Raw genomic sequence first — 24,915 nt, forward strand, 5'->3', positions numbered from 1 at the left:
TATATCAGATAAAGTTGCTATAGGGAGAGGAAAAGCTAAGATCAGAGTCGTTGAGTTTTCCCGAGGTCTCCAGTGGAACATCAAAGATGAAGTCCTTCAGCAGGGCAAGGTCTACACACCATGCCCGCAGAAATTCTGGCTGTCCATCACACCAGCTCCCCTAAGGGCTTCCTCTTCAAGCCTGTGACCCTCCTCCACCCACTGAGGCTGACCTTTCCATGCCAACCATAGCAATCATTCTCTCTGTAGAAGGTCCCCAGTGGTGAGGGACATCAGTTGCTACCCACACCTCATTTAATAGCTGAATTCATTTCCAAAGAGTGGCCCTGAGACCTGGGAGAAGGGGGAGGTAGTGCCTAATTGTCTTTACTATAAATACCAGTGCTATAGCTATGGGAATGGGTGTCCTCTTAGGAGCACCATGATACCTAACTATGTTTACCCTAATCAGTAAGTCCTGCTCAGGTTCAATAGAATTTAAACTCACACAGGAAAAGATATTTAATCAAAGAGCAAGTCATCTCATTCCTCCTGCAGGCCTAAGACCCCAGCAGCTTTGACCATTATTTCCTGGTTTGCTGGACAATGAAGGGCACCCTGCTGGGGCAGCAGTCCTGCAACTTTGCTGGAAGGTCACCTGCCTCTGTCCTAGCTTGTCATGTATTTCTAAAGACTCCTGAGAGGCATATGACCTCCCAGCCCCCCTTTTTTCACACAAGCCATGGGGAAAAGAAAGTTCCTTCAGTAAGCGATAGTGTGGCAGTTAGAAAATTATCTACAGGGTATAAGTTAAGGATTTGGCTGGTAAAAGAAAGACAGGGACAAGACTGGGTCTGTGGTAAATGATGGCTATCCCAGCACTTGGAAGATAGACTGTTGTGGATTGGTTCTAAATGCTATTTGTGTTAAGTCGGCTCCCAAAATCACCTGTGAGACATCGGCGGTCCCTGCCCTGAGCTGGTTCGAATTGGTAAATAAAGTTGCCAGTGGTCAATGGTTGGGCAGGGAGACCCAGGCAGGACTTTAGAGGTCCTGGAAGGGGGAGGGGGTGGAATCACCATGCCAGGAAAGGAATAGGATGCAAGCCTGAGAGCTGCGGAAGACAGAACCAGCCAGGTAAGAGTCAGGGAAAGGTAGCCCCAAGGGCCACTGCCCCTACTGGGTCTGTGGTAGCTGAGATGAAATGTGGATTTTAGAAAGTAATAACTCAGGAATATCAGAGGGGAGAGTGTGTTAGCTGCAGGGAGGTGTGGGAGTGGTCTAGCTGTTGAGCTGCTTAGGGAATATCAAAAATAAGGCTGTGTGTGTGTGTGTGTGTGTGTGTGTGTGTGTGTGTGTGTGTGTGTGTGAATCCAAAGCTTTTGGGTGGGTGTAGAGGAGGCACACACAGGAGTTTAGAGTGGATTAACATTCAACTGCTTCAGTGGACACAGAAGGATTGGGAGTTCAAGCCAGCCTTGACTGCCTACCAAGTTTGAGGCTAACCTGGGCTACCAGAAACCACATTTTAAGAAGAGATAGAGAGAAATAGGAATAATGAAGCTTTGGTGTTCTCTCCTACCCCCTGTCCTTTAACTAGAGTCTCAGGAAGCCAGGAAACAGGGTAAATGCTTCTCCAGGACATCAAGCCTGATGACCAAGACCACACAGAGCCTCCTCCATTGTATTCTCGCTGTGGCCAGTTCAGGTTTAACTAGACCCTTATCTCCTTCATAGAGAATCCCATGGAAAATTACCCAACTCCATTCTAGGAACGAAAGCTCGGGATGTCCTAGCTAACTTATCTTGGCTCCCTTAAACTGCTTACTTCTGCTAAGCTCCCCTGCAGCTGCCACCTGAGCGAGATATCAGGACACAGTCTCTAAAAAACAAAAAACACGGTTTGGACACTTGAGGCTAAACTTGGGTCCAGAGTGTCGGCGCCAGCACCGACCTGGTACCGAGAATCGGGCGAAAGCCTACGGGATGAAAGAAACACACATACACACACACAGGTTACCGTGTCAAGCCAGGAGAGGAAGAGAGGAAGAGAAGAGAGAGAGAGAGAGAGAGAGAGAGAGAGAGAGAGAGAGAGAGAGAGAGAGAGAGAGAGAGAAAGAGGAAGAGCGGAAGGAAGAGTGAGAGTGAGGAGGAATAGTGAGAGTGAGGAGGAATAGTGAGAGTGAGGAGGAATAGTGAGAGAGAGAGACTCCTGTAGCTTTATTCACCACTTATATACCCAAGTCTCCAGGTAGAAAATAACTGGGAAGCACAGAGGGAAACCCTGGCTCGTGACTACCTGGCTCGTGACTTCGGTAACAAAAGACCAACTATGAGACCTGAATTAATAAGGGAGAAATCCCAGAAGACCAGCCTAAATCTCCAGGATAAAGGCTGAGGAAGTAAAAGGCAGAAGTAAATTGACCACCACCCAGGTGTGGTCCAGGTGTGTCGGTTCCACATGCATCAGCCGGGCTCAGCAGAGGTCATGCAGTGGAGACACCAGGTGTTTACTACTTGGTCTTTTCTTCCTGTGCCGTAAATACATGGGAGAGGCCTCTGTCCAACAATCCCATGACTTTGTGGCCATACAGTTACAAAGTGGCCAGGCCCAAATCCAATATGGCACTACACAGAGACCCTTGAGAGTGGTCCTAGCGGGTTGGAACAAAGACCTAGTGGCTATAGGCTGTGTCTGAGTACTCATCTCTGGTGAGCTCCCTCTAGCACAGGAAGCTTTAGGAGCGTACACCACATACTACCCCAGACTAACTGAATCAGAATGCCCAGGGGAGGCACTCAGCAGCACAGTTCTTACCGTGCCACTAGGGAGATAACCAGTCTGCTCCCTAGAAGGCTTGGGTGCGGTACAATTCCCTAGGGTATAAGGAGGTCTGCGCTCCCTGTCTCTGTCCATCAGTTAAGATTTGAATCTGAATTGTCCCCTGAAGGCTCATGCTTTAATGCATGGTCTCCATCCAGCTTATGACACTGAGTCCAGCCTGGTCTACATAGTAAGTTCCAGGACAGCCAGGGCTACATAATGAGGCCCTGTCTGAAAAGAAACAAACAAACAAAAACAAAAACAGAAGAGGTTATGTTCCAGAGTCTTTGGGGATTGGTTGTTAGGGGAGATGATGATTATTGGAGGCTATACCCACCCTTGGTTCCCATTCCTCTCTGCTTCCTGATGTGCCTTAATGTGAACAAAGTCTGAGAAGGAAGACCTGAGATAGGAGAGGCAGAGGAAGAAAATAGGAGAGTATAAAGGAGGGCGTCTCTGTGTGCTAAATGTGAACACGGTGTGCTGTTGGGGTTAAATCTCGGCTCGCGTCCGGACAAAGCACATCAAGCCAACATGGCTCCGTGTGGAGAGGTTTAATGAGAGAAGAGTAGAAGAGGGGAGAAGTAAAGGAGGGCCATGAGGGAAGGAGGGTGGGGATGGGGAGAGAAGGGACAAAGGGGAAGAGAAGGGAAGAGAGCAAAGAGCAAAGCGCAAGAGAGAGAGAGGAGGGGCCAAGTAGCCCCTTACATAGGGTCAGGCACAGCTGGCCGTTGCCAGGCAACTGTGGGGCGGAGCATACCTGGCTGTTGCCAGATAGCTGTGGGGGTGGAGTTTAGACAGAATACCAACATGTGCTAATGGGAAACTAACAAGAAGGAAAGCCAGGCTTGGCGGTGTGCCTATAATTCCCACTCACTATGGGGATGGGGGTCTGAAACAGGAGGATAGCCAGGAGTTCCAGACCAGTTTTGGCTACAAAGTGAAAGTGTCTAAAAAACAAAAATTAGAAAAACAAGGCAAAGGAAAAGAAGGAAAGAAGGAACTCAGGGGACGCAGAAGGAGGGGGGAGGGAAAGAGGGAGAGGAGATGCCTCAGCTATTTAAGTGCTTGTGTGCAGGCATGAGGAGCCAAATGTAGCTCCCTGGCTTAGCATAAAGGCATGGCCAGGTGACAGGTCTATATGCCCAACACTGGGAGCATAAAACCTGTAGGTCCTTGGAACTCATTGGCCAGCAAGCCTAGCCAAATTGGAGTATTTGAAGATCAGCAGGAGACTGTCTCAGAGGCAATGGAGAGAGGGTTGAAGACCTCTGCCATCAACCTTTGACTTCCATGCACACATGTGTACACACACACGTGCATCTGTACATATAACTTCTAAAAGGAAGGGAGGGAGGGAGGAAGAGATCAATCTAGGATCACCTCTTGATTCTATATATTCCTAACAATAAAATTTTTCCAATAATAAATTATCATTTTCAAAACCAATGGCATTTTCAAGTGAGATTTCCCCACCAAGCACCTGGCTCCAGCCTGCTGCCAGAAAGATCAAAGACACCCCAACTGTAGCATCTAAAACTAGTCCCCTGTTGCCCCCCCACCCGTCTCTTCTCTCCTTCCCGTTTCCCCAAAGCTCTACCCAACAAGAGCTAACTCATGCCACCCCAACCCCAGTTCACTTGCTGCAATCTTAAATCTGGAGCCTATAATGTGCCCTACTTGGAAGTAAATTTACTGCCAGTTTAATTAGTTAAATTAAGATAAGGTTATCAGTTTAAGCACTATTCCAATGACTGGCATCCTTATAAAAGGGGAACATTTCAACAGTCGTACATGAGAAGATCATGACGAGACAAAGGTGAAGCGATTCCTTCATAAAAACAAGGCCACCAGGTAGCAAAAGCAAGCCAGCAGAAGCTAGTCAAGGTTTATAGAACAGACTCTCCCACACAGACCCTGGAAATACCGACTCTGCTCACACTTGATCTTGGATTTATAGTCTCTGAAACAAACAGAACACCGTCTGTTGTTAAACCCACCCAGTTTGTGATACTTTGTTATGGCAGCCCCTGTGAACTCCCTTCACTACTCATTGAAGATTTACCCTCCCCCATCTCCCCACCCATTGCTCTGCAAGAGTACCGGGCAGGTGGCCAGCGGTTAAGTATTGCCTTAGGAGAAAGAATCGGACTTACTTGAGCAAGCAGAGCAAGAATAGGTCAAGGTTAGTGTAAGAAGAGGCAGTGTCTGCCATTCGCAGAAATGGTAGGGCTGGCATAAAGGGGGTGAGGGTGCATGTAGCTGTGGGCAAAATAAACACCCACTTGTTGCTTAGTTGGAAAAGCCAAGATCGCAAAGGCTGCTCAAATGTCAAAGAGGTGGGGCTGGCGGGAATCCAGGGCTCCCCTGGACTCTATTGCTTGCTGTAGCAGACTTTGCGCCAGAGTTTTTATCTGGGAGGTGTGCAGGGAGCCACATGGAGACCTTACGGTGATCCTATACACATCGAGACCCAGCTTTTCAAGTTGCTGAAGATGTTTCTTTTTGTCGTGGCTGCTCATTAAACCAGCAGGTTTTGATGACCTGCTAAGTCAAGTTCAAAATATGTGAACTGAACAGGCAAGGCACCTGGCACTCCTCAGAGCTGCTCGGCTCTGCCAGGAAGCTGGAATCTCACTGTAGCTCTTGGAACTGCATTCTAAGTTTGACCATCGCTCAAGGAAGCCGGCTGGAATAAAAGCTCCCTGGACTGAGAACGAGTGCAGCAGCTGAGCTCTGCGGCCACCCGCTCACTAGACTCCTACCTGCAGCTCTTCAACCCACTCCCTCCCCATCTCCTCCTCCGCTCTAAACCAGTTCTCACTTCATTCTTTCCTTCTCTCTCTGCTCCCCCCTTTTCGGGCCCTCCTCGAATCTTCCTCTATAGCTAAGAACTAACCTTTCCTGCTCCTCAGATTTCCTCTCCCCAACCTTCTTCTTTCTCCTTCTCTCTCCCTTTATCTTGCCAGCTTCTCTCCTTGCTCCCCGTTCCCAGTCTCTCTCTCTTTCACTCTACCACCTACCCTTCTTTTCTCCTCCCTTCCCCCTGCCTCAGCCCTCAGCGTTTGCTTTTCTCCCGGTTCCCAGTCTCTCTTTCACTCTACCACCTACCCTTCTTTTCTCCTCCCTTCCCCCTGCCTCAGCCCTCAGTGTTTGCTTTTCTCCCGGATGCGGATGAAAGGGTTGGCTTGCCCGTGCCCTGCCCTACCCAAGTTCTTGGAACTGGGGACCAGCTTAATGGCTGAGGGTTCCCGAGCTCAGGCGCCAGGTCAAGGGCCTCCTATAAACATCCAATTTCTTCGTGCCCAGTATGAAGGTCTGAGGAGACAGCAGAGGACCCAGGCTCACCTAATGGTGTTCCCTAAAGGTAGGACTGGGCAAATGCTGGGGAGGAGGGAACTTCTGTGGGTGGAACCAGTTGACTGAACGGCCAAGGAGAGGAAGAAAAGAGCTGTTTGCTGACCCAGTCAGCACTGAGACAGGGAAGCTTGATCAGGTTGACTGTGCCCAGCCTGTCCCTTAATCAAAGGAACAGAGGCCCCTGCCAGGCGTTTGGCTAGCGGCCACCATTCCTGGTCTCTGTGCCTATTTTCTCCTAGTTCTGATCTGGCTTGACTGGTCGGTCAGGTGAGCAGGCTTGGCACCATCGCTAGGCTAAGTAGGATGATGGAGGGTAAGCGTCCTGACTGGATCCACAGGCAAAACAGAGAGAATAGTTTTGGAGAAGAAAGACGGGGACTCCCAATGTGATGGTAGCTGGCGGGGCCAGGACTCAGGGCTCAGGCAGGCAGAGTTCTGCATTCTACAGTGGTAGGTATCGCACCGCACCTTAGGACGGAGTGGTTATGCACACAGGCTTGGGACAAAGCCTGACTTTACCTTCCCCATCCCCCTCCAGACCAAATCAAACCAAAGCAGATGGAAAGAAAAAACATGGGAGGTTGTGGATAGGAGCATTTGTGGCTCTTGCAGAGGACCTGGGGTCCATTCCAGCACCTACAGGGTGGCTCACAACCCTCCCGCTCCAGTTCTACTCTTTTTCTTACCTCCACGGGCACTGGGCGTGCACAAGATGCACATATGTACATGCAGGCAAAAACATTTCTACAGGTAAAAATAAAGTTAATCTTGAAAAGCTTTTCCTTCAGTATACAACTTCTCTGTGTTCTTGAATATTCTCTTTTGCTTGAAGATAGAAGGAAGACCCTATTCTAAAGTCTTTGCAGTCCGGGGCCCTAGCAAAAGGTTCCACCATTTGGCTAGGGGCATCAGCCCCCCTCCCTCCCTCCCTACCTCCGTGTGTGTGTGTGTGTGTGTGTGTGTGTGTGTGTGTGTGTGTGTGTGTGTGTGTGTTCTCTCTTTCTCTTTATCCTGTATGGACCATAGACTAGAACTAAAAGTTAAGAGGTCCTGCTCTGAAGACCTGCCTGACCCTTGGACTACCCCACCCCCCACCCCAGGCCTCCAAAGCCCTCTCCTGGTAGACTCAGGATGAGAGAGGATTCCTGTTTTCCTCTCCTCTTTTCTTGTTCTCCAATTCTTGTAGAGTATCCGAGCTCTGTGAAGACTAGTGTGCTTGCTATGCTAAAAGCATAGTGAAAGTATGACCAAAACAGACCATCACTCTTACCTGGGACCATGTAGAATACTGCATCTGTGTGCAGAACTGACACCTGTGTGCAGAACTGGCTGCACCTGTGTGCAGAACTGACACCTGTGTGCAGAAATGGCTGCACCTGTGTGCACAACTGGCACCTGTGTGCAGAACTGGCCGCACCTATGTGCTGAAATGGCCGCACCTGTTTGCAGACCTCGTACCTGTGTGCAGAACTGGCCTGTCTGCATCTGTTCTTCTCAATTTTCAAGCAGGGACTCAGAGGGGCTTCCTGATGACATCATTCCTGTAGTACCATCACCCCCCCCCCCGCCCCAGTCTACTTTGATGCAATGAGGGAACTAACAAGTGCCAGGTCGGGATTCCAGGCTCAGCATGGATCTCTGATTTCTGTAGGTAAACAATTCCTGATGCTCTAAAAGGTTACATACAGTGAGCTATCATATCCCACCAAGTGGGAACAAAACCCTTGAGAAGGAAAAGGCATCCATCTGCATCTTCAGCTTAGAAGCCCGTCCAGAGAAGAAAGAGACACTGCGAACATCTCAATAAAGTGACCATGGGCTCTCTCTCCTCTGTCCATTATCAGAAGCTTAGGACACAAACCCCATACGCTAAGGACAACATTCAGAGGGGAGTCTGTTAGTCAGCTCTGTGTGTTGAGACAAAGTATCAGACGAATAAACTTAAGAAGAGGAAAGGTTTATTCTGGCTCATGCTCTCAGGGGTGTCATTCCAGGGCCACTTGAATCTCTTGTTTTGGATCTTTGTCAGCACTTCCATCGTGTAGGAGCATGTGGTGACAGATGGTGCTCTCCTCCTGGTGACAGATGGTGCTCTCCTCCTGGTGACCAGGAAACAAAAAGTAGGGCAAGTTGCTGGAATCCCAGTACCCCCTTAGATAACACACGTCTGTGAGCCAATGTCCTTTGAGTAGGCGAAGCTTCCATAAGCTCCTAAAGACGCTCATCCTAATCCTGGGACCAAGCTCTTAGGAAAAAACTTTTAGGACATTTAAGATCTAAATCACGGCAGTGTGTGTGTGCATGTGTGTGTGCATGTGTGTGTGCGTGTGTGTGTACGTGTGTGTGTGTGTCTATCCTTTTGTGTGTATATCCTTGATCCTTGCCAACTTTTTGTTTTGTTTTTGCTTTTGGATTTTGGTTTTTGGTGACAAGTTTTCTTTGTGTAGCTCTGGCTGTCCTGGAACTTAGCTGTCCATAGACCAGGCTGACTTCCAGCTCATAGAGATCTGCCTACTTCTGTCTCCCCGGTGCTGGATCCAAGGTGTGTGCTATCACCTCCTGGCAATTCTTGCCATTTTTCTTTTCTTTTTTTTCCGGAGCTGGGGACCAAACCCAGGGCCTTGCCATTTTTAAATACTAACTCTCACTTGTTCCCACACAGAGTTCACACACTCTCACTAAAGTTTTATTTGGTCATTGTTTGTTTTTTGTTTTTAATAGAAATGACACTAAGACTCTCCTAGAACCAAAGCACTTTTTTAAAAAAGTGTATTTTATTTTATGTACATTGTTGTTTTGCTTGTAAGTCTGTGTGAGGGAGTCGGTTACCTGGAACTGGAATTACAGAAAGTTGTGAGCCGACATGTGGGTGCTGGGAATGGAACCCGGGTCCTCTGGAAGAGCAGCCTCTTAACGACCAAGCCAAATCTCCAGTTCCCTCACTGAAGGTTTTTGTCCTTCATTTATGCTTTAGTTTTTTCAATAAAACTGGATAGCAACTGAATTCAGTTTTTTTATTGAAAAATTTATTTTCATACAATACATTCTGATCAACTTTTCCCCTCCCTCAACTCCATGCCTTTTCTTTCTTTCTCTCTTTAAAATACAAACAAGAAAACACACAAAAGAAGAAAACCTCACAGAAACATAAAAGTGGAAACAAAAATATATAAGCAAAAGACCAATAAGACAAACAAACAAACAACAACAAAATCCCAAACAAAGCAACATGAGACAAAAGTCTACATAACCACCACTGAGCTCCTTTGTTTTGGCGATCTACTGTGGGCCTGGGGCCTGCCCTGAAGTGTGGTTAATATACCCAATAAGACATCACTGGACAAGACTAAGATTTCCTATGCACGCGTGTACCAATTGCAGATAGCTTCTTGGTTAGGAGTGGGGGCCCATGTCTGCCTCCCTCTCTCCATGCTGGGACCCTGTCTGACTTGAACCTGTGCACGCTGCCACAGTCTCTGTGAGTTCATGTGTGCATCAGCCCTGTTGTGTCCAAGGAGGATGCTGATTCCTTGGAGTCATCTGTCTCCCCCAACTCTTATAATCTTCCACACTCCTCTTCCACAAAGATCTCTGAGCCTGAGAGGGCCTGGACGACGACATCCATGTCAAAAATGAGTGACAAAAATCTCTCACTCTCTGCACGTGTTCCAGCTAGCACCTGGATTTTTAATATATTTATTTGTTTGCTGCCTTTCTCCTCTATTAGGACCCATCCATAAGGTTGTGAGTATTCTCACTGCTATATATGGAACCTCGAATAAACAATGCCCTGGAGGGGTTGGGGATTTAGCTCAGTGGTAGAGCTTGGTTCCCAGCTCCAAAAAAAAAAAAAAAAAAAAAAAAAAAAAAAAAAAAAAAAAAAACCCACAAAAAACAAAAAAACAAAAAAAACAAAAAAAACAAAAACAAAAACAAAACAAAACAACAAAAAACCAATGCCCTAGACATAGTGTTTGGTAAATGTTAGTTGAATTATGAATAGTTAGAATTATATATTGGGGGAGAGTTCACATGCCAGGTCATGTGTGTTTGCATGTGTGGGTTCACATATGCAATGTTCTGGGTATCTGATCCCCTTGGCTTTCAGGGTCTGGTCTTCCTTTAATCTGAAAGCTATGAGTTTTCCTCAAAGGGAGCCACCCAGAGACCTCCCACACCCGATGACACTGCTGTGCCTTCTCTTCTTAGAAGGGATCATGCCTGCTCCGGCTGAATTGATGACCAGTACTGTTTGGATTAACAAGGAGAGAAGGAGCTCACTGTCACCAGAGGAGACCGACTCTGAGGCTGAGGGGATGTTGGAGGAAGTGGACAGAAGCTGCCATCGGGCTCCATGGCACACATACCTTGAGTTGCATCGCTTGGTTCAAACCTTCCATCTGGAAGCCGGTCACCAAGGCAACCCCAAGGGATACCTTGTGGAGCCGGAACCAAGGTTGTCTCCGGAGGGAGACACTGATGTTCTGAAAAGCAGTCAGAAGACACATCAGGAAATCAAAATCTCAGAGGTAGCTCAGCGGCAAAGTCAGGGGGACCGTGCCCCACTACAGGTAACAGGCTCCAGTGCAGGACCTTGCTTCCACAAAGAACCTACACAGGTCTGGAAAACCAGCTCACTATCCATTTCCCCAGAGGAAACCTCCCAGGATCTCCCAAGCTGCCCGGAACCTGGGTTTATACGGCCCACCCTGAAGCTTTCCACTCAACCAGACATCTCATCCATGTGGCCACCCGTTGACTCATCATGGAACCACACAAAGCCACAACCAGAGCCTTGAACGATGAGCAACAGTTGGAGCGCCTCGATTTTGGAATCATGGGAAATGAGCTTCTTAATGGGTTTTTTGTTTTGTTTTGTTTTGTTTTGTTATTTGTTTTTCCCTTCTAAACTCAAGAGATTACCCAAGTCAGGATGAAAATGCTCTCTTAACCACCAACCCAATTTTAATCTAGTAACCCTAGATGCTCCTCTGTGGCTAGGACCAGTACAACACTTGGTCCCAGAAGCAAAGCAGGACCTTTAGCCAGTGGGTTATCTTGACTGGGAGTCAATGATTAGAGGAGCTCTCCTCCCTCTCCCCCAACGCTTTCTGGTTTTTTGTATATGCTGGGAGGGTCTCCGAAAATTTAGCACCTTCCTTTCTAGTTCCTCTGACCTGGACTTAAGAGACAATTCAATAGTAGTGGTCCTGCCATCTGCAACTCCCAGACAGTGGTCAGCCTGGGTAAAAAGGGCGTGACAGTCCCGCCTACCTTCCTGTGGGCTTAAGGAGTCCTTGGGAAAGGACGGCTTCTTTCACCAGTCACTGAGATGGTACATCCCAGCGTCATTACAGATCTACTTCCGGTCAGCCTTTCCGTCTCTGGTTTTTTTTTTTTTTTCTTTCCACTCCTTGTACCCGTGTGTTCCCTTCTGTTGATTAACTTCTTATTAAAATCCATGAGCCAGGAGTGGTGGCAAATATGTGGAATCCCAGACACTGGGAGCTGAGGGAAAGACAACTGGGAGTTCACACCAGGCTTACGTGAGACCCTGTCTCCAGCCAAACAGCGAACAAACCCAAATAGCGGCCAGTGTTGAAAACACATGGTAATCGCGGCCTGAGGGAGGAGATCAGTATTTCCACAAACTACCTCCTTTGCAGCCTGTTGGCTCACTCAGCTCCCTTTTGAAAGGCCTAGCATCTGGGGTCCAAGATAAAACCACAGACGGATAGACAGGCAGGAGCAGGTGAGGCTCTTGAAGGGGTCACAAGCACAGAAACCAGGGCTGGTGCCCCTATCTTGCGGGTCTCAGAGGAAGCGGCAGGTCACGTGGTCAGTCTCTCTCTGATTCCAGGCTGGCATGGGGAGGGGAGGGCATTCTGGAGTAGGAATGTGGGACTCTGAAGATTTGAGGAGGAAGGGACACATCTAGTTGAGGTGTATCCATGGTGGGCAGATGTGTCACCACAGGTAGCCTCTGGTGTCCCCAAAACTGGCAACCTACTCCAAGAACTTCCTTAGGAAATGAGAATGGCGCCTGTGATTCACCTGGAATCTAGGCACTTGGGGAGTTCGTTTACAGCCTCATGGCCCCCTCCACAGGGTGGAGGTGGGGCGCCTGTCTCTCCCTGTGGCAGCGGGGATTCCTGAATCAGCTGTGGAGATAAAGAGGCTGAGGATGGCCCTAACTTGGGCAGTGTCCGTCTGGTATGTGAATTCACAGTTCTTTCCTGGAGTCTCAAACAGATTTATGATCCAACTCAACCTGAAAGGGGTTCGCCAGTGACTGTGGAAAGGAAAGGCTTCTATGAACCCCAACCCCGAGTCCAACACTCCCACCCCCCCGCCAGGATCAAAAATATGCATTTTTAAACAAAGTGGAGTCTCTGTTCTTGAATGTGTGTGTTGGGGGAGGGGATCATTCTTTCCTGTTTACCTTTGGCACCGCAGGCACCTTTCCCTCGAATCAGACTAAGTATCTCCAAGCTTCCAGGCCTCTCGAGACCCGCTTAGCTTTAGGAAGTCACTTCTGTTCCTTTGGTGAACCATGAATTAGATACTATTTTTTAAATAGTCTAATAAAATTCAAGAACACTTTCTGAAAAAAAAAGTTTTTTTCGGTCTTAATTTTTTTGCTTCTCAATTCACATGTAATGGTTTCCTAATGCTGGTATTGTGTGTTTCATGTACAAGCGTGTGCACATGTGTGTGGAAGTTGAAGGTCAAATTCAGGTATCATCCCTCCAGAGTTGTCCACTTTGGGGTTTTGGTGGCTTTTAGTGTTCTGTTTTGTGTACATCAGCGTGTGCTGGGGCAAGTGTGGCAGTTGTGTACCTGTGCATGTGCACTGAGACCAGAGGAGGAGGCCAGGGGTCCTTTTCTATCCCTCTCTGCTTTGCTCCTTGAAGACTGTGTCTTTTACTGAACCTAGAGCTAGGCTGGCAGGACCAATGATCCCCACAGAGCTGGGATTATGCCTGTGCATGGCCTTTTCACATGGGTGCTGGGGATTCAAACTCAGGTCCTCCGGCTTATATAGCAAGTGCTCTTAACCACTGAGCCACATCTTCAGCCGCAGCCTTGTTCTTTGAGACAAGGTCTCTCGCTGGGACCCATTAGGCTAGACTGGCTGGCTAGCAAAACTATAGGATCCCCTGATCCCGGCCTCCCCATCTCTGGGATGAAAAGCAAGTGCTACCCAGCTCAGATTTTCTTGTGAGTGCGAGGGATCTGAACTTAGGCCCTCATGCTTGCACTGTGTTGGAAGCCAGGCTGACCCATGGCTTTCTCAGAGACCCAGGGGAAAGGGACAAAGGGAACCTAGTTCTGTGTCCTTGCCCAGAGACAGACTCGGCAAGGTCTGGTCTGGGACTGGGCCTGGTCCTCAAAGGAGTTAAGGTTTCTGTTCCCGGGTTAAGCCAGCTGGGGTAAGCCAGGTTTCTCCCTTAAAGGGCTGTGGTTGTCAGTCCTCAGGCGGCTATGTGTCTGGTATCTTGTGTTCTCTTAGCCAACACTGGTCCATTTAGCTCTCTGCTGACCTTGGTCCACTCTCCCCACTTCAGATAGTGTATAAGATGCTGTACTTCTATTTCGTTTGTTTATTTTGTTTTTCCAGTCAGGGTTTCTCTGCATTGCCCTGGCTGTCCTGGACTCACTCTGTAGACCAGGCTGGCCTGAAACTCAGAGACCCACCTGCCTCTACCTCCCAGTGCTGGGATCAAAGGTGGGCCATCCTGTCCAGCTTAGATGCTGTGCTTCTTAATAAGAATACGTCATCAGCTCGTGCAAGACCTCCGAGTCCCAGCTTCTGTCTTCTCAGTCCCAGTCCTCCCACTCAAAGTCTCACCATCTGGGGTCCTTATTCCTGCCGGCTCAGACGGGCACAGTGAGCCTCTATCCACTGAGCTGTCCCCCGAGATGCTTTGCTTTGGTTTTAAACAAGTTAACTACTTTTTGTACAGCTTTAAAACACCTGCCTCCCCCACCCCGTGCCTATGTTCCAAAGCACATCTGTCAACTCATGTCCTGCTTACGAGTCAATGAAGAACATGTGGTATACAGAGTTAGCAATCTGGGTCTTAATCCAGCTGTTCTAGATGTAAGATTCGGGGCAGGTTACTCAGCCCCTCTATTTGGCTTCAATCATCTGTGAAGTGAGAGACACAATACCTTTTGGAAGGGCTGAGAATAGTGTACATTCTCAGTAAGAGGAATGGCTTCCAAGCTTTAAGGCTCGTTACATTTCTCTCCTTAAGTTTCCTCTCCAGCAGCATCCTCCTCCGACACACTGACTGGCCTCTGCTCTGAAGATGGATGGCCTTTAGCCACACCCCCTAATCAAATTCAATCCATTCTTCTAAATGTTGCAGCTCTTTCCCTGGCAGCATCCATGGTGTTTGCCCTTGATTTCTTGAACCACTACCACCACCTCCTCCTCCTCCTCCTCCTCCTCCTCCTCCTCCTCCTCCTCCTCCTCCTCCTCCTCCTCCTCCTCCTCCTCCCCTCCTGTGATTTATTAGCTCCTTCCTATCTGATTTATCTTATTGTCCAAGTCCATTGAATACAGTTTGGTACATGGAGCCAGCACTCAGTAAAGACTGTGTGTGCTCTGTTGGACGAGTAAGGAAATGTGCGTCACATCCCTTTAGCCCCTCCCACTTGGCTAACTCTCCCCAGCCTTTAATTCAAAGACTCTTCCAGACTTATTTTTCCTTATGTGTTTCCTGCTAGGGCAGCAGTAAAATTTCTCTGGGCGTAAGGACAGTAGATGGCGATGTGTTTAGGAGCTAAGAGACCAGGTGACCCACACACAGTACGGAAGGGTGGGAACAGACTGGAAGGCCATGCATCAGGATTTGCTGTGTTAACAAGCAACCACAGATCTCAACACGGAGGCTAATTTTTCACTCCACTGTGCACAGAACTCTCTTCCATGAACAGTGTTGTCCCCAGCCATATGCTAGCACTGAATCACTACTTGTTCCCTAGCAGAAGGCAGTGTATTCTTAGTCCTGTGCTGGCTGGTAAATCACTTTTGCTCACGTTTCATTGTCCCAGTCAGCCACACGGTTACCCACCATGTGCATAAGTATAGTCATCCTGTGTGAATGAAATAGAGACATGAAGAAATAGAAACATGACCGGAAATGCCAGGGCCAGAGCCTGGGCCCTCCAAGCAAGGCTCTCCCATGCATCTTCAATCACGGAAACCAGTGACGGCAAGAAGTGGAAAAAAAAGATTTATTCTACGTGGCCACGTTGGAAGGAGGAAAAATGGCTCCTCAGATCCATCTTCAGGGTGGGAACACGAGGTTTACATTTAGAGGCAAAAGGTATGCATAGCTAAGTGGTCTCAGTTTAAGTCCGTTTACGTCTGCCTGCCCTTCACCATCTGGGCTCCAGCGTGCCACCAAGGCCTGCGGAAGGGCTTTGCCTGCGGCTGCATCCCTGTGTTAGAAGGGAGCTGAGGATTGAGTTCCGAGGGAGAGGGAGGGGGAGGGCTGATCTTTGTGTCCATCCCCTTCTTCCTTACATGGCTGCTTTAGCTAAGAACAGTAGAGCAGAAGCACGTCACTCACACACTTACCTTCCTATTGAGTCTTGGGCTTTCAAACCTGCTTCAAGCACAGGGCTCAGATTACTGCTAAGCCGTCGTCACGTTCATGCACTCGCACACGCAAATGCACACCCCGCCGCATTTTCTCTGAGTGGTTTGTTTATGTTTTTGTTCTTTTTTTGGTTGGTTGGTTATTTCTTTTGCTTTTTTGTTTGTTTTCTGTGCTGGTCAGAACTGGGAGAAGCCCTTTTGTACTCTCCGCAATTAGCAGAAGACTTTCCCAAGGTAGGAAACCACCACCTCTCTATACTCTGTACTCTGCACGAGGCGAGCAACCTACACTCAGGGGATCCTTGTCTGCCAATTCCACGACTTCCTCATGTCGGTACCGCCACAGGCTTCCAACTTCCGGGGCTCAGAGCAGGGAGTTGGGGTTCCAATCTCTCTGGGGCTGGAAACCCGGTGACCCTTACTGAGGCGGTTTTCCCAGCTGTAATTAATTGGAGGTGATAAGATTTCTGGAACGGTGGGAGAAGGGAGTTTTCCCTAAGCTAGAAAGAAATGTCTAAAACGAAACAAAAAAATAACAACAACAACAGCAACGAAAATCCAAATTCGTTAAGAGTTGCCTGTGAAGCAGAAGCCGACCTACCTTTCTCCACTAGGGGGCAGGCTCCCCACATGTCTCCGTCAGAGCGCCCAACTTCGGACTGTCCCGTAGTGAGGTTGTGTATTCTCTTTTGGTTTTCTTTTGTTTTGAGACACCGTCTCTTTACAAAGCACTAGCTGTCCTGGAACTCACTATGTAGACCAGGCTGGCTCCAAACACACAGATTTGCCTATCTCTGCCTGTCGAGTGCTGAGATGAAAGACATGAGCCAACACATCCAGCACCCAACTCTTAAGACTTGAATTTAAAACTCCTTTTCAAACCGGCTGATTTGGCACATACCTGTGCTTTCAGTGAAACCCCAAGTGAGCGCTAGCATTTGGCATGCCCTGGGCCCACCTGGAAGGCTTGTTAAAGGATCGCAGGCCTCTGCCATCAGAGCAGCCGGGCTGAAATTTGGGCGGGGTTGGGGGGTGAGGTGGGGGAGGGGGAATGTGGCGATTTACGTTTGTAGCCAGTTCCCAAGTGACCTTAATCAGTTTTTGTTGTTGCTGTTGTTTGGTTGTTTTTGTTGTTGTTGTTGTTTGTTTGTTTCGTTTTGTTTTTTTTTTTTTGACCTGGGAACCACACGGAGAGCTACTGTTCTTGGGAACGTGGCCAAAACTGGCAATTTTTAGAATGTAGGGATTTTTTTTTTTTTTGAGACTTTTATTTGCAGTGGTGAATTATAGGGACTATTTTGAGGAAAAGAGGGAAACTCTCATTGGCACTAGAAAACCTTCCTGGTTACAGTAGTTTTTCCAGTGGTGTACCTCCACCCTATCCAGCGTTAGGCTGAGAGACGGAGAGAGCTGTGGGCAGAGATTAAAGACCATGACATTATTCTGACTGTGCCTCTGCTCAGTGAGAGGTACACACACACACACACACACGCACACACACACACACACACACACACACACACACACGCACACACACACAGCCCCTCTCACTTTCCAGTAAGAATTTAACTCTGCAGTGGACCTCCAGTGAAAGGGAAGTTTTACTCTCAGAAGTGAGCTGTTAATCAATGCAAGCACAAAACAAAAATCAAGTCAAGCCTGGTAGAGTGTGACTACAGTACCAGAACTCCAGAGGTGGAGGCAGGAAAATCAGTAGTTCAAGGCTAGCCTGGGCTACATAGTGAGTTTGAGGCCAACCTAGTCCCACAAGATCCTGTCTCAAAAACCAGGGCTGGGGGTACATCTCGGTAAAGTGCTGGCTGTGCAAGCTCAATCTCTCGGTACCCGTGATAAGGGACAGCAATAAGCCAGGCCTGACAGCACATAGCTATAGTCTGGTCCCGAACTAACTGTACAGACCAGGCTGGCTTCAAACTGGGAGCAAAGTTCCTGCCTCGGCCTCCCCAGGGCTGGGATTGCAAGTGTGCGTCACCGCACCTGGCTGAACTCTGCTTATTCTCTCTGGCTACCTGCTTAGTTGTTGTTGTTGTTGTTGTTGTTGTTGTTGTCGTTGTTGTTGTTTATATATTGATGTTTTGCCTGCATGTGTGTCTGTATAAGGGTGTTGGATCCCTTGGATCTAGAGTTACAGACAGTTGTGAGCTGCCATCTGGGTGCTGGGAATAGAACCTAGGTCCTCTGAAATAGCAGACAGAGCTCTTAGCCACTGAGCCATCTCTCTCCAGCCCACTATTTCTTTCTGATCCTTTCCTTCTACTTAGTTCTATTCTGTCATAGCTGGAAAAAATCTCTCTCTCTCTCTCTCTCTCTCTCTCTCTCTCTCTCTCTCTCTCTCCCCCCCCCCCTCCTCCCTCCCTGTCTCTCTCTCTGGTTTTGCTATGTGACCATGGCTTGGTCTCTTGGTCTCTTTACATAGTCCTGGCTGTCCTCACTATGTAGACCGGGCTGGCCTCAAAGTCACAGAGATCCTCCTGCCTCTGTCTTGCTGGGGTTAAAGGCACCACATCAGCCTCTTTCAGGCATTTTTTTTAACTGGAACAAACAATAGTGAGATCCAGGCTGCTAACTAGAAGCCAAAGAAGACCACGGGATGTCCTGTGAACACTCCTTCCTTCAGTCCAGCCTCTGCCAGCCTCTGAACCATCTCCGATCTCTCCTAACATCCCTTTAGCCCACCTCGATCACTTTTAGTGCTGTATTTCCTGGAGACTTTTTGATGGCTATGAAGGTTTTTCAGGCACGTGAGTACAGTTCCTTGATACAGCATTCAAGGAAACCGAACCAGGGATTTTAGTTCTTGACCTTGCGTTTATAGCCTTTACATGAAGTTTCCCCTGAGCTTCCATCCAGAAAGATGATTCATCTACTGGGCACCATTCATCCTTTCATCTCTCCTTTGTCTGTATCCTGATGACTCCCTCCCCAGGCTACGTTTGAACCCACCCCTGAATTCCCTAAACTGAGGTTCATAATCAGGGCCTGATAGTTTGCAAGGACCCTCGGCCCCAGCTGAGAAACAAGAGAAAGAAAATATTGGCTGTGGGGAGAAGCTGTGGCCTCTGCTACACAAACTATACACAGAGGACATTTCTAATCCTTTTTCTTTTTGTTGAAAAAAAAAAACAAAAACAAACAAACACCTCACTTGTAGCCCAGGCTAGCCTTGAACTACTGATTTTCCTGTCTCCACAGCGTTCTGGTATTGTAGTCATGCTCTACCAGGCTTGACTTGATTCTTGTTATGTGCTGTCTGCATGGATTGGCTTCACTTGAGCTGGGCTGTATTTTGTGTTGGTCTTAAGTTTTTGAGACAAGGTCTCATGAAACCCAGGCTGGCCTTGAACTTGCTATGATGTTAAGAATGACCTGGAACTTCTGATCTTTGTGTCTCTGGGTGCTGGGATTATAGGCGTGTGCTGCCACATCTGGTTTAGTTCTGGAGGAGGAAGCTAGGACTCCATGTCAGGGCCCCCATGGACCTTTGGGTCTCACTTTTATTGACCTGGGTTTCCAAGGCTGGGGAGATTCGTTTAAGGGGCCAGCCTTAATCTTATTTCATTACACTGGCTCTGTAGGCAGAATGATCTGGAAGTTGTCCACTTGGACAAAAGCCAATCGAAGAGGCTTGAGTTCCTCCCACCAACACGTAGGCCATGACGGGAGCCCCTGCTTTGCTTTAGGGACCCATTTCCGTGGACTTTCTTTTGTGGTGCAGTAACAGGACTAGAAAAATCTCTGAATTTCCTCATCGGGGCCACTGTCCGTCCTAATGGCATCCCAGAAGCGCACTGAGAACTCGGTGTGTTGGAAAATGTCTCCATTTCACTGTCAGTGCTTTGTTAGCACCTTGCTCTTGTTGTGCAGAGCAAACTGACCTCAGAATCTTCATCCTCCTGCCTCAGCCCCTTGGCTTCCCGATCGCTGAGATTACAGGCCTGTGCTTCTATTCTAGCTTCAGCTAGCGTTGTTATCCAATGCACTAATGGTGTGGTGTGTGGAGGTCAATCAGGGAGAACCTGGAAATCCCTAGAAGCTCCTGGAAAGCTGCAGTGCTCAGCCAGCGATGAAGGGGGAGGCCAAGTGATTAATTTCAGAGTGGCTTGGACATCACCAGTGGATCCCCATTAAGTGTCTTAGACTGCAGCTTGCTTGGTCTCTCTAAGTTATGTTCTGTAGCCCAGGCACATCAAAATTACCTGGGAATGGGAAATTCTCTGAGTTTTATCCATACCTACAGACTCCAAAAGCTCTGGGAGTTGAGTCCCAGTTGCCTCTCTCGGCAAGCCTCCCAAGATGCTCTGAGACAAGCTCAGGGTAAGGACCACTATGGCCAGGCAGAGTGGTTCAGGTTTATTATTCCGTCAGTCTGGAGGCTGAGGCAAGAGGACTGCAAGTTCAAGGCCAGCCTGGGTTACAGAGACCCAGTGTCTGGAATGTAGTCTATGCTGTCTCCAATAATCAGTATAGATTTGTCATATCTGCTAGATTTTTAAGTCACTCTAAGCAAAACACATGGTATCAGTGTCCCTAGCACTTTGACAAAGACAGAGGAAAAGTGCTCGTTAGTTGTGAAGAGAGTATACCGTTTTTACAAACTGACTTAGTAACTTACATATTTTGGACTAAAGGATATCGGTCTTAGGTGTGGGAATTGAAATCAGAGCCTCTTTAAGAGCAGTAAGAGCTCGTAACTGCTGAGTCATCTTCCCAACTGCTAGTTTTATTTTTGAGACAGTATCTATGTAGCCCAGGCTACCCTGAAACTCACTATGTAGGCAGGGTGGTTTTGAACTTGTGGTCACCTTCCTGTTTCTACCACACAGGTTAAGTACTGGATCACTGAGTGACCAAACCTGGTTTTATCGTTGAGGTTTTTGAAGAAGTCCTGTCTATTCTGAAGGGTGGGAAACCCCACGGAAGGCTCTTGGCTAGGGACTGCTTTTACTTTAGCACCACTGCCACCGTGTGGCCACTTGCAGGCAAAGGCGAGCTTCTATCATTAACCAAAACCAACAGACTTCCACCCTTCCCTTTATCACTCTGCCTTCCTGCGCTGTGACACTTTAATACATGTGGCTTCTTAAGTTGTGGTGTCCCCTGACCATAAAATTATTTTCAATGGGTCTGTGGATTGAAGGATGGCTGGGGTGGGGGACTCGAATCTCACTGAGAAGGAGAAATAGTATAGATTTCATGGGTTGAATGGGGTTGGGAAGACTGTCTGGGGGAGGAAATGGGGGGAGGAACAGGAGGGACCATGTGGGGAGAGGAGAGAGTACTGAGAGAGACAAATGGAGTGTGGGGTCATCTCTGGGACAAGCTAGAAACCTGGGGCATTGGAAACTCCCAGGAATCTATGAGGGTGACCCTAGCTAGCCAAGACTCCTAGCAATGGGAGATATGGTGCCTGAGCTGGCCATCCCCTGTAACCCAGGCAAGACTTCCGATGGAGGGATCGGGACACCAGCCCAGCCCAAAAAGCCTTAGACCCACAATCTGTCCTTCCTATAAATGTGCAGGGATAAAGACTGAACAGAAATTGAGGGAGGGAATGGCCAACCAAGGACTGGTCCAGCTTGAGACCCATGCCATGAGAGGGAGTCCACCCGATACTGCTAATGATAATCTGCCATGCTTACACACAGGAGTCTAGCATTAGCATCCTCAGAGAGGCTTCACCCAGCAGCTGATGGAAACAGAGGCAGAGACCCACAGCCAAACACTGGGCAGAGCTTGGGGAATCCTGCAGGAGATGGGGAGGAGGGATTGATGGTAGGAGCCAAAGGGGTCAAGGACACCATGAGAAAACCTACAGAACCAACTAGACTGGGTCCACAAGGGGGTCACAGAGACTGAATCGCCAACCAGAGAGCATACATGGAACCAACCTAGGCCATCTGCACACACATTAATAGTCATGCATCTAGGTTTCATGTTGATAGCAGGAGCAGGGGCCGTCTCTGCCTCTGTTGCCTGTCTGTGGGACCCTCTCCCTGACTGGGGTGCCTCTTTCTAGACTCAGTAGGAGAAGTCTATTGAGTCTTACTGCAACTTGATATACCAAGGCTGGTTGATATTCATGGGAGGCCTCCCCATTTCTGAAGAGAAAGGGAAAAGGAGTAAATGGGGGAGAAGTAGGTGGGGAGGAAGGACTGGGAGGAGAGGAGGGAGGGGAAACGTCTGTCAGGATGTAAGTAGATTAATTATTATTAAAAATAAAAATATTTTCATTGCTATTTAATAACTGTAATTTTGATGTTGTTATGAGTCATGATGTAATTATGTTTTCCCATTGTCTTAGGTGACTCTGTAAAAGGGCTGTTCAACCCCCAAAGGGGAGGTGACTCACGGGTTGAGAACCACTGGGTTAAGCCTTCTGTGTGACACCAACGGAGTACCACCGAGATATATCCCTAGCCCTCCGATTGCTTTTTGAGACAGGGTCTTACTAAGTTGCTCAAGCTGGCCTTGAATCTGCGATCCTCCTGCCTCAGCCTCCCACGTAGCTTGAGACACAGGTCTGCACACTAACTCAGGCTTGCACATTTGATTTATTTGCCCAGGGACGCCTTTCAGACCTGTGACTCTCAGGTACAGATATGATTATTTCCCCAGGCTGTTATTGTCACTGTCAGCCTGCCTGACTTCATACAATGACTGGGTGCTCTTCCTGAGATAACAAATCCACAGTAATGCAAAAAAATTAAATAGCCTTCATCCGATGATTTAAAAAGACCAGATATTAAAGAAGTGGGGTCAGAATTTGGTCCAAGCATTCGGCTGTCAGGAGTCCCACGTGAAGACCTAGATGTTACATCTGTGCTGGGCATCAGAAATCTATTGGGAGGGAAAAAGTTTATTTTTGAAAATTACATGTACGTGTGTGTGTGTGTGTGTGTGTGTGTGTGTGTGTGTGTGTGTGTGTGTGTGTGGGAAAAGTACACATGTGTGCAGGTGCTTCCACAGGCCAGAATAGGTGAGCCCTGGAGCTGAAGTTACAGGCAATTGTGAACTGTCTGATTTCGGTTTTAGAAACTGAAGTCTTAGAAACTTACAGTCTTCTGTAAGATCAGTATGCACCCCTAACCACTGAGACATCTCTTCAGCCCGCTGTTGTTGTTGTTTTGGTTTTTTAAAAAAGATTTTTGTTTGTTTGCTTGTTTTCAAATGATCTGCTGCATGCCAGAAGAGGGCATCAGATCCCCTTACAGATAGCCATGAACCGCTGGGATTTGAACTCAGGACCTCTGGAAGAACAGCCAGTGCTCTTAACCACTGAGCCATCTCTCCAGTCCCCACTGTTGAATCTTTATGTTAAGCTGCTTAATATTGCTACTACTCCACAAAATAAAAATTTCTTCTGTTTGAACAAACTCCTTTATCTTGTCCTGAAATTAAAATCTGAACATATATGTATCCTATTATTTCTTCCTTTTATTTTTCTTTCCTTCTTAATCTGCTGTCTTTGGTTAGAGACACTTCCCTTGAGAATCCAGGTGGCACCTCAAAGCAGCTTTACCAAGGCAGGAGGATGGTGAGTCCACTGATGTTAACCATGCACAAAAGCTCCCAGCAATATTTAAAGCTCCCCAGAACCCACTGTGTCTTCAGCACATGTCAGAAGTCACTACCCCAGTTTTTCTGTTCTTAAAAAATATATTGTTTGTATTGTGATCTGAGACATGATCTCGTGTAGCCCAGATTGATCTCAAATGAATTATGTGGCCAAGGCTGGCCTTGAACTCCTGATCCTCCTGCCTCCACGTAGGTATCCGCTATCACCCATGGCTTGTAGATTTTTTTATTTTGGTGGTGCTGCTTCTTTGAAATAGGTTGGCTATAACCTTGTTTGGCTTAGAATACCAGGCTGCCTTGAACATGTGACTATCCTCCTGCCTGAGTCTCCTGAGTGCTTGTGACAACAGGCCCAGCCTTAATGGACTTGTTTTGTTGTTTGTGTTTGCAGTGCTGAGAACTGAAACAGGTACTTCCACTAAGTAAGCAGTAACTGTATCACTCAGCCATATTCCCAGCCAAGTTTCCCATCCAAATTCAGAACTCTCAACACATAAAGCTGGGGAGATGCTGTCGATGCCCCTGGGTACCCCAGGAGATTCCCAGATATTCAGGATAAAAGGATCTACAGGACAGGATGGGATGAAAAGACTGAAGAGTCCTAAGTCAGGAGAAAATGGAGAGGCAGCTGGAAAGCAGGAGGAAGAGGCGGGGATCGAGGGGGCCACAGGAAACTGGGGGATAGGGTTCAGGGAGTGCTGGGGCTTAGGGGGGGGAGAGATGAGTACCTGGAGCAGATGGGAAGGAAGAGGGGCAGGTGGGTACAGAACAGGAAGGGGGCTTCCTGAAGAACTCCTAGGTTCCTCAGACTTTCCTAAAGGAGAGCCAAGTACAGGTGCAGGCTGGGAATGTAATAAGGATTAGCACCAAGCGCTGGGGAATTTGCTCAGTTGGTAAAGTGCTTGTTGGGCAAATGTAAGGACTTGGGTTCAATTCCCAGAAACCACAGGAAAAGGATGACATGGTGACACCACACACACACACACACACACACGCACGCACGCACACACACACACACACACACACACACACACACACACACACACACACACGCACGCACGCACACACACGAACCCAGTGACAGTGAGGTAGTGGAGCAGGGCCAGGTGAGACTACTTAACCAGTTCCAGTCAGTGAGTAACCCCGCCTCATAAAATAGCTCCCGAGGTTCAACCCCTGAAGCCGACCTCCAGCTTTCACATACACAGGAGTGTGCTCGCATTCGAGCTGCAGGCTGTACCTGAGGCATGGCCTGAGGGGTTGTTCTGTTTTCTGAGTAGTCACTTTTACTTTGAAGTCCAGCACCCTCACCAGCAGACACTGCGTCATTTCTGTGGATCCTGACGCAGGGCGGCCGGACAATGAACGCAGCGTCGTAGGGGTATTTTACCAGATACGATTGCTTCTTCCGGTTCAGCACATGGGGGAGACAGGGATCAAGGCCCCTCAGGGCTTAGCAACCAATCTCTCAACCTCCCGCTACAATAAAGCAAACATCAATCCTTCCCTCAAGGAAAAAGAAGGAAAAGGGGAAAAAAAAGAA

General features: G+C 48.1%; 1 protein-coding gene across 1 annotated transcript; it reads left to right on the plus strand.

The window, feature by feature from the left end:
- The first annotated feature begins 5,895 nt into the window (after positions 1–5,895).
- On the plus strand, positions 5,896–11,015 carry C1H9orf152 (chromosome 1 C9orf152 homolog). The gene is given in 3 exon segments (XM_032903693.1): positions 5,896–6,170; positions 10,373–10,745; positions 10,747–11,015. Coding segments are annotated over 3 exon segments (702 nt in total). The 5' UTR covers positions 5,896–5,971; the 3' UTR covers positions 10,877–11,015.
- Positions 11,016–24,915: the final 13,900 nt, after the last annotated feature.

Source organism: Rattus rattus, chromosome 1 (assembly GCF_011064425.1).
Source record: "Rattus rattus isolate New Zealand chromosome 1, Rrattus_CSIRO_v1, whole genome shotgun sequence".
Taxonomy (NCBI): Eukaryota; Metazoa; Chordata; class Mammalia; order Rodentia; family Muridae; genus Rattus; species Rattus rattus.